Source organism: Muntiacus reevesi, chromosome 3 (assembly GCF_963930625.1).
Source record: "Muntiacus reevesi chromosome 3, mMunRee1.1, whole genome shotgun sequence".
NCBI lineage: Eukaryota > Metazoa > Chordata > Mammalia > Artiodactyla > Cervidae > Muntiacus > Muntiacus reevesi.
In genome coordinates, this window is record NC_089251.1 from 94,285,531 (window position 1) to 94,295,775 (window position 10,245).

The 10,245-nt window shown below is 46.9% G+C and overlaps 1 protein-coding gene across 1 annotated transcript in view; it reads right to left on the minus strand.

The window, feature by feature from the left end:
• SLC9A2 (solute carrier family 9 member A2) overlaps nucleotides 1–9,375 on the minus strand; it is an 85,145-nt gene extending 75,770 nt beyond the window's left edge. Inside the window, exon 1 of the mRNA XM_065929658.1 lies at nucleotides 8,808–9,375. Within this exon, the coding sequence (XP_065785730.1) occupies nucleotides 8,808–9,096 (289 nt within the window). The 5' untranslated portion in view covers nucleotides 9,097–9,375. The remainder of the gene's footprint in view (nucleotides 1–8,807) is intronic.
• Between the last annotated feature and the right edge of the window lie 870 nt (nucleotides 9,376–10,245).

Genomic DNA, 10,245 nt, shown 5'->3' on the forward strand with positions numbered 1-10,245 from the left:
GTGTGTATGTACATTTGTGTGCCTGTATATGTGTACAAGAGCCTACACGTAATAGAGAACACACAATCTTCTTCCATCAAAGCTTGAAATGTAGTTTTAAATGACCACCTATTAAGTCACTGTGTGTGTGTGTGTGCACGCGCGCGTGCGCTCAGTTGTAACTGACCCTTTGCAACCCCACGGACTGGAGCCTGCCACGCTCCTCTGTCCAGGAATCTTCCAGGCAAGAATACTGGAGTGGGTTGCCATTTCCTATTCCAGGAGATCATCCCAACCCAGGGATCGAAGGGATCTCTTGTGTCTCCTGCATTGGCAGGCAAATTATTTACCACTCACCCAGCTGGGAAGCCCCATTAAGCCACAGATGTCTCAATCAATACCAAGAATCAATCAGGTGTATATAACCAAAACGGACTAAGCTATGAATAAAATAAAAAAAATAACCATACATCTCGAAAAGTTTATTACTACAACTCAAACTATAATCCTAAATAATTATTGGGCTACAATAAAAAATCACAAGGAAAATTTAAAACACTGAGAATTGAGCTAAAGTGAAAACTCTATACATCAAAACCATGCAAAGCAACTGAAACAGGATCAGAAGGATCTATTTCTAGCCTTAAATACGTATATTACCATACACATTGGGATCATGAGAATTCCTCTTTAGGAAGAGTTTCATTTAATATTCCTATTTCATCTCATGAGGCATTTATTTGACTCCATAAAGACCCAACCGGATGTTACAGGTCCTGATGCATCATCAACAGTCATGATTCCAGCTTTACCACCAATGTATGGTGTTAAGTCCTCCTCAGAATACAGATGGTGTGCAAGTTAAAAGCAGCAATGATTTCACACCAATTATTAGAAAGTGCAATTTCATTTGCATCATCTCCCCAAATTCTTTAGTCTTTACCATTTTCTTTATTGCTATTATTATAACTTGCAGTAGACAAATTTACATAGAGTACCATGAATGTTTTTTAATTTTTATTTTATTTTTTAAAAGTTTTTATTGGAGTATCATTGATTTAAAATGTTGTGTTAGTTTCAGATGTACAGCAAAGTGAATCATATATATATGTCTCCACTCTTTCTTTTTAGATTCTTTCCCCACACAGGCCATTACAGAGTACTGAATAGAGTTCCCTGTGCTATACAGCAGGTTCTTATTAGTTATCTATTTTACACATAGTAGTGTGTATATGCTGGGCTTTCCGGGTAGCTCAGCTGGTAAAGAATCCACCTGCAATGCAGGAGACCTTGGTTTCATTCCTGGGTTGGGAAGATCCCCTGGAGGAGGGCATGGCAACCCACTCCAGTGTTCTTGCCTGGAGAGTCCCACGGACAGAGGAGCCTGGCGGGCTACAGTCCACGGGGTCGCAGAGAGTCAGACACGACTGAGCGACTCAGCACAGCACAGTGCGGATATGTCAATCTCCAGTTCCCAATTTTATCCCCCTTCACCCCAGTCAAGGCTGTGGTTTTTCCAGGGGTCATGTATGGATATGAGAGTTGGACTATAAAGAAAGTGGAGTGCCGAAGAATTGATGCTTTTGAACTGTGGTGTTGGAGAAGACTCTTGAGAGTCCCTTGGACTGCAAGGAGATCCAACCAGTCCATCCTAAAGGAGATCAGTCCTGGGTGTCCATTGGAAGGACTGATGCTGAAGCTGAAGCTCCAGTACTTTGGCCACCTCATGCGAAGAGCTGACTCATTGGAAAAGACCCTGATGCTGGGAAAGACTGAAGGCAGGAGGAGAAGGGGACGACAGAGGATGAGAGGGTAGGATGGCACCACCGACTCAATGGACATGAGTTTGAGGAAACCCCAGGAGTTGGTGACGGACAGGGAGGCCTGGCGTGCTGCAATCTATGGGGTCTCAAAGAGTTGGACACGATTGAGCGACTGAACTGAACTGACCTTATCCCCTGGTAACCATAAGTTTGTTCTCTACATCTGTGACTCTTGTTTTGAAAATAAGTTCATTAGTTACCATTTTTTAGATTCTGCATACGAACAATATCATGATATTTGTCTTTCTGGGTCTGACTTACTTCACTCAGTATGATAATCTCTAGGCCCATCCATGTTGCTGCAAATGGCATTATTTTGTCCTTTTTATGGCTGAGTAATATCCCATTGTGCCTGTGTGCCACATTTTCTTTATCCATCCCTCTGCTGATGGGCATTTAGGTTGCTTCCATGTCCTGGCTATTGAAAAAGTGCCGCAATGAGCATTGGGTGCGTGTGTCGTTTCAAACAAAGCAATCAACAAAGGATTAATCTCCAAAATAGAGTACCACAAATGCTGTGTTTATAACATAATCTCAGGTATCAGTTTTCCACAGTTGTGAATTTAATGAGAATAAATAAATAGCCATATTTTGGACAAGATGATAACAAGAAAATGGCTTAGTAGGAGTTATAACAACTAAACTATTTAAATATCTTTGTCCACTTTAATAAGACTAATGTCATATAGCCATGCCAATTGTGGAGCTTGTCAGTTCATAAAAGCATTTATCACTGAAAATATTGAAAGTAATGCTAATTATGTTTTCCATTGTAAATGTTTTTTCAGTGATTAATAACCCTTATAAGGTTGGAGTCAACATATTGGAACACAGGTAACTTCAATAATTAATGAGGTAAACTTTCAATGCAGTAATTTTTTAAATAAAAACAAAATACACCCTAATAAAGTAGAAGTAACTAAATAATAGAGAGCAGAAATTTATAAATTAGAAGCCAACCAGAAGCAACCCTTTGAAAAAGAATAAAATAAATAAACTTCTATCAATTTTGATCAAAGAAAGATAAAAATAACAATATTAGGAAAAATAAAGTAGAACTTAAACACAAATAAAGTGAAGATTTTTAAAATCAAGAAAAACAGATTTCTTCCCATAAATTTAAAAATGCAAATGAAATAATGACTTTCTAGAACAATAAAAACACCAAAACTGACCTAAGAGGACATAGATAAGCCAACAGAACAATAAACTTTAAAGCAATTGAATCATTAGTGAAAATATACCTATACACAAACCAACCAATTCACCTGGTTTTACAGGTGAGCTTTTACAAGCCTACAAGGAACAAATAAGTTTATACAAAAGGTTTTCTGTATACCTCTTTAGGACTTCAAGCTATGCAAAAGAATTCTGTAAAAGACAAAGCATCTCATTAATGATAAATATTATTCTCATTTTTAAAGTTGACCCAAAGACCAACACTTTTGGTAGGAAATCACCTGCTGTTATTATAATAGGTACAAAATTATATCTGTGGTAGAGTGCATTGATAATTCTAGAAGGCATTTGAAACGATCTTTAGAAAGAAATCCTTGAAGTCATCCGTTGGACAGAAAACAGGAAAAGTACGGTCTGCCCAATAGGAAGAGATGGCAGCTCTGAGAAAGAAAGAAATTAGACCTCTTCTTTGAGCTTTATTAGGAGCAAATACACGTCATTAGGAGCACCTGGCTTTACAGGTGTGTTCAAAGTGAGACGTGGTTCACAAAATAAATGAAAACCATGAGCCTCATCCAATGACCAACCAGTTGGTGAATAGGCTTCAGGAAAACCAAATGTAACAAAGAGAAACAGATCAAAGGCAAGGATGGGTTTTTCCAGAGATCAAGATCTCAGTAAACAGGTGGATATTAACCAAAGAAACTCTCTGGTTTCATATTTAAATTCAGAACTGCCTGGAGCCCAGAGGAGAAACATTCATGCACCAAACTGCTTTGTCTTTCTCTTAAAATAACAATACAAGTTGCTTCCTTTCAAGATGACAGGATGAAGAGAAGCCGAAAATTCTGCATGCTAACCCAAGTTCAAGGGCAAAAGTGAGAGATGACACCTGGAAGAGGCAAACAGGCCAGCTTCACGTGACTGCAAGATAAGTGATGGGGTGTCCGGAGAACCACTGAGACAAACAGGGAGCCTGTGTTACCCTAAACAGCAGGGGCGCACTGCCTTGTCCCGGGACCCTGAACAGAGTTAGAAGGTATGCCCAAGTTCACCCAGTTTAGGACAAATCCTACTAACCCACTTCTTGGGCAAGGAATTCAGAGAAGACAAGCTTAGGATGAACAGGTTTCCCAGGTGGCTCAGTGGAAAAGAATCTGCTTGCCAATACAGGAGTCATGGGTTTGACCCCTCAGTCAGGAAGATGCCCTGGAGAGAGAAATGGCAACCCACTCCAGTAATCTTGCCTGGAAAATCCCACGGACAGAGGAGCCTGGCAGGCTATACAGTCCATGGGGTCATAAGAGTCATACATGACAATGACTAAATAAGCAACAATCTTAGAACACTCTAGGAAATTCTTCTCTTCTTCATGCTCTGGCTACCTATTATTCCAGGCTGTAGAACTCCATCCCTGCTTCCAGGATTTACCAGGCAGACTGAGCAGTTATAACTGTTTAAAAAAATCAAGTCACTCAAAATATAAACATCCAAAGTGAAAGAACAATAAGAGTTCAAATGCATGAGGATCTAAGTGAAAAAAAAAAAAAAAAATCAGGAGATCTTTCTTACCAAAAACAAAACTTTTCAAAGGGGGACCGAATCTGCTGCATTCTTTTATTTACTTAACCCACTTCACACACACACATACACTACATCATCGTCATCAATTTAGGAAACTTTTCAGCTGCAGAACTTTCTTTTTGATCAAGTCACTAGAAAGTGGACTGTCCTTTATAATCAAGTTGTTGTTCAGTTGTCAAGCTGTGTTTGACTCTGCGGCACCATGGACCTCAGCATACCAGGCTTCCCTGTCCATCACTATCTCCCAGAGTTTGTTTAAACTTATGTCCATTGAGTCAGTGATGCAATCCAACCATCTCATTCTCTGTCTCCCCATTCTTTTGCCCTCAATTTTTCCCAGAATCAGAGTCTTTTCCAATGAGTCGACTCTTCACATCAGGTGGCCAAAGTATTGGAGTTTTGGCTTCAACATCAGTCCTTCCAATGAATATTCAAGGTTCATTTCCTTTAGGCTTGAATGACTTGATCTCCTTGCAGTCCAAGGGACTCTCAAGGGTCTTCTCCAACACAATTTGAAAGCATAAAGCTGGATCATTCAACACTGCTAAAAATACATTTTCTCACTTCTGATTGTAGTATTTCTAAGGTTACAGTAGACAGCAATCTAGAAAACGATTCTGAATTCACCACTGGAAATGATTTCAACCTCCTACAAATGCTATTAGGTGCCTCTGTTGGGGGCAACCTGTGATCCACATTCAGCTTAATCACTAGCAATGTTCCTCCATGTACTCTGGGGCAGGTAAGCTCAGGTACACTAGGTACACGCTAAAACAACTGCCCCAAATACAAACCTCGACATTTTGCATGAGTTAACACTCCCATTCCCCCATAACCTTACATCCCCCTGCACTGACTACTCAATTCATCACCTTTCCCAAATGTGAGCTAGTCACATCATACAAGTCCTGCCAAAGTAATAGTCTTTCCAGAGTGTACATGCTAAATCACTTCAGTATTTCCAGTGCATACGTTCAACTAGAATCTGAATGACCAGACCACGGTTTAATGGGCTGTAAAAATGCCTTAGATACCTGCACAGTCTTCCCTAAAGTAAAAAAGAAAGTTTAGGGCCTTGGGGGCAGGGGGGTGGATCCCTGGGCATTTTATAGCTCTTCTAGGAACAGAGCTACAGCAGATGGACAGGGCTGGACTGTACACTGGAAGAACCCAGAAAAGACCCTACGCACTAGCTTGTGGCTCAGCTGGTAAAGAATCTGCCGGAAATGCAGGAGACCCTGGTTTGATTCCAGGATTGGGAAGATCCCCTGGAGAAGGGATAGGCTACCCACTCCAGTATTCTTGGGCTTCCCTGGTGGCTCAGATGGTAAAGAACCCACCTGCAATGTGGGAGATCTGGGTTCGATCCCTAGATTGGGAAGATCCCCTGGAGGAGGCCATGACAACTGACTCCAGATTCTTGCCTGGAGAATCCCCATGGACAGAGGAGCCTGGCGGGCTACAGTCCATGCGGTCGCAAAGTCAGAAATGACTGAACACTAGCTTATCCTTATTTCTCTGAGAACCACACCCTCATCCCACCACAGCGGGATCTCTACTCCACTCAGACCCTTCCGGCCAAGAGACATGAACATCATCCGTTTCCATCTGGATGCCACATCACAGGCAGGAAGGAAAGAGGAAGTTCCAAATTTGGAGGGGGCAGAGTGATGGGCAGAACAGCAAAGTGCCAGGGAATATAAACACATCTGGATGAGAAAACTGCCAATGGGAAGATAAATACATCCATGAGCTCACACAAGCAAGAACGCCTTTTAATAAAACACTGTACAATTAACATAAGGTCAAATAAGATAGATAGATCATGACAGAAAAATTAAGCAAGTGTTAAAAGGCAACCTGAAGATAAGAACGCTTGGAGAAGGCGGAGCCTAAGACAGAAGCAGGAAAAGGGGAGAGGCAGCCCAGTACAGAGGAAAAGGAACCGTAGTGCCAGAAAACTGTCAGAGTAATTTCTGCTTCTCTTCCACCACTTCTGATGGTGACAATCCTCAGTACTCACTGCACGCCCAGCAGTCCTAAGAAGGTTATACACATCTCTTCTCATTTAACCCTGACACCAAACAAGCCTCCAGGGTAGACAGGAAGATGAGCCACTGAGCAGAGCTGGGTGGGATTCTGGCTCACCAGCCGGCAGCAAGGCAACATTCCCATCTCTCAATTTCCTTGCACATGAAATGCAGTCATCATTTCTGCCCTGGATGATTGTTAAAATTAGAGATAATGAACTTAAGTGCCTACTAGCAGCTGTTATTAGCGTGAGTGATCAGAAGAAGATAACCAAGAGTGAGGAACAGGAGAAAGAGCCACAATTGAATAGAAATGGCAACAGAGAAGCAGTCATAGAAACAAGGGGAAGGAAGCACTATGCCAGGGACAAAGATTGAGAGCGAGAAAAAGAGAACACAGAACACTTGGCTCTCCCCTTTGTGTCTGTGCAAACTGTCAGAGTTTTATTTTCCACCTCTACCAAGCGGGTATATACTATCTGCCCTTCCTACCTGGCAGGGTTGCCCTGAGGAGCATATAAGGAGACGAGCACCCGCATTTACAAGGACAGGCAACACGTTTATGCAAACGTGCAATCTGCCGAATAGACAGAGAAATCCTTTCCCCCTTATTCATTTCCCAAGGGAAATTAAAACAGTCAACCAGTTTTAATGTCAAAACCGGGCAATTACAGGCTGCAAAGCCACTAAACACCACATCTCTTCTTTGGTCACCATTTACAGAATCTGGTTAATGTAATCTAACATCGAAGATTCGGCTTCTTTCCTGCAACGTGCACCTTCTACAAACTTGTTTTGCGCTTCCGTCTCAATTTATGTCTTTGTTTATTCCTCTCTGGAATGTTGTTTCATTTCATCTGCGATGGACCGTCTTCTGGTCATCCCTGAAAACCTAGTTGAAATGTTTCTCCGGCATGAGGAAGTGCTTCCCTTCTCCCTACACTGCATATTATCTTTCCTGAATGTCTTACTCCACCTAGCACCTTTCTGGATTATGATCACCTGGCTGTATGCCATCCCCTCCCCCCAGTCTCCAGGTTTGAGGATTCCAGCAATGTGTCTTTTTATCCCTTAGGGAGACCTTAGAGCATGGGTCTTTTCAAGGGGCAAATCTATAAAACATATGCGATAATGCATAAATTCTGTCCACCTAACAACTTTTTGTAATCATTACAACAGTAACTGCCATATTCTAAGATTAAAAAGTATATAAATATAAAGTAAAAATAATATAAAGTACCACAATCATAATAAAATTTATGTGGGGTGAAAGTAAATGAAGATGAATGAATAAACCAACAAGGCCTACTGTATAGCACAGGGAACTCTGTTCAATGTTCTGTGGCAGCTTGGATGGGAGAGAAGTTTGGAGGAGAATGGATACAAGCATATGTATGGCTGAGTCCCTCTGCTGTCCGCCTGAAACTATCACAACATTGCTAATCAGCTAGACTCCAATACAATAAAAAAATTTTAACTTTTTAAATTTAAAAAAAAGGTAAGAAAATAGATTTGGAGATGCAATTTCCAAATGAGAGTTTAAGGTAGTTTTTGAAACTTGGTAAATTATTTTTAAACACGCAACTGGCTTCACTGGCCTTAGTCACCAATAAAATGCTTTCTGGAGAGCTGTCACTCTCCATCCCTGGCCCAGAGGAGGAAGAGCCCAGGGCCCCTTTTCCAGACCTTATTCGCGCTGCAGGCGCTCCGGTCTCCCTGGTCCCCTTCTCCAGACACTGCAGCAGTCAGGTGCGGGGCAGGGTCTGCGTCGCTGCCAAGGCGCATCCATCTCCAAGCATCAAGAGCTTAGACCATTCTAGCAGCACTGGCGCCCTGCTCCCAGTAAGTGAGACCCTACATTTCAGCCCACTTTCCTCCTCCCGCAATCAACACATCTCCACTTGGCCAGAGGGCTGTCACTCGGCATGCCAGGCAGAGGAAGCAGCGAATCGCTAAGTTGGTTACAGGTTGCAACTCCCGGGCTATTTCAAGGCCAAGTTCCACAAGAACCAAAGCATAAAGCTGCTCTCCCCCCACCCCTACCCCCGCCGGCCCCGGAGAGGGGAGGTCCTTTTCAGCCAGATGAAGCTGCTCTGTCGCCCCTGCCCGGGTCCCCGGGGAGGCGGCCACGACCCAGAGGTCAGTTCGCCGCGGCCCCGGGCGCTCTCCGGAGCCGGGCCCTGCCCCACCCCCGCGGGTCCGGCATGCTCACCGATCTTGGCCAGGGAGGCCAGGAGGATCCACAGGGTGATCTCGAAGGGGATCTGCACGTGGGGGTAGTCCAGGGTGAACACCGGCAGTCGGCTCTCCTCGAACGGCGTCGTGCCCGGAGCCACCACGCTGGCGGGGCTGGGCGGACTGGAGCTCGTGCCCCGGGCCCGCGGCGCGTCCAGCAGGGTCTCGGCCCGGGCGCCCGCCGGCCCCGCCGCCTGCAGGAGCAGGAGCAGCAGCAGCATCAGCAATGGGGCCTGCCCGCTCAGCCCAGGGCCCGCCGGCTCCATGGGCTCGACTCCCCGCGCCGCTGTAGCCGGAGCGGTCGGCACTCCGTGCGCTCAGCGCATCGCCCCTGAGCCGGCAGCGCTGCCCGCCGCCGCCAAGGGGCCGGGAGTCTGCGGCGCAGCGGCCGGGTCCCTGCTGCGAGCAGGCGCAGCGCCTGGCGGGCGCGCACGGGACACTCGAGGCCACAGCACGGACCCTCGGCGCCCTCAGCCGCCCGTCGCCGCCGGCCGTCGGCCCATGTCCAGTCCGCCGCCCGCCGCGGTTGCAGGCCCGGCCCCGGGCGGCCCGCGGGCGGGGGCGGGGCGGGGCGGGCGCGGCGCCCGCGGCCGCTGGGCGGGAGGACCGGCCCGGGGCGGGCGCGCGACGCACCTGCCGAGCCCGCCGGCGACGCGGGGCCCGGAGCCGCGGGGGCGGCGGCCGCGCTCGCCTGGGGCCCACGCCGCGCGGCGAGACCGGCCAGCCCCGGAGCCGGGGAGCTCTGGGCGCACGGGCCGCGCCGGGCGCGAGGTGACCGGAGTTGTCCCCGCCCCGGAGGCCGCGTCGGGCATCCATCCAGGGAAGGGGCCGGCGCACCCACGCGGCGCGCGCGGAGGACCCGGGGCGCGCGCCCGGTACGGAAGGTCTAGAAAAGTCTCCTGGGGTCCCCCTTCCTGCACTTCGCCGGGTCGCGCCTGGCGCACTCTCTCTCTCTCTCTTTCTCCGGGCGCGGTGTTCCTGCGCTCCCACCGGAGCCCCGGCTTTTCTCCCCCCCCCCACCCGAGTACGGCTGTCAATCGCCGGACCCCTGTCGGTTCCACTATTCTTCCCGCCCCCGTCACGAAAAAGAAAAACATCTTCTCTGATTTCAGGTTTCGAGGTGTTCATGTCCCCGAGCAGCAGAACCATCATTATTTCGTGGAAAGCCCATGATTTGCAGAGCTCAGATGAACCCGCTCCGCTAATTACAGGACAGGCTGTGGTCTGGAAAGCGGAGGCGAGGAAGCGCGGTTCCCCTTCTGGATCGGAAGGAGCCGCGTCTGCTCGAGCGGCCGGTCCTCCTGGTTCTGAGATTCTGAGTGAGCGCAGCGGCCTCGCAGGAGTCGTCCATGACCTTGCTGCCTGCCATCCGCTGTCGCAGCATCTTTGTCACCAGGAACTGAAGGCTCCCTGAA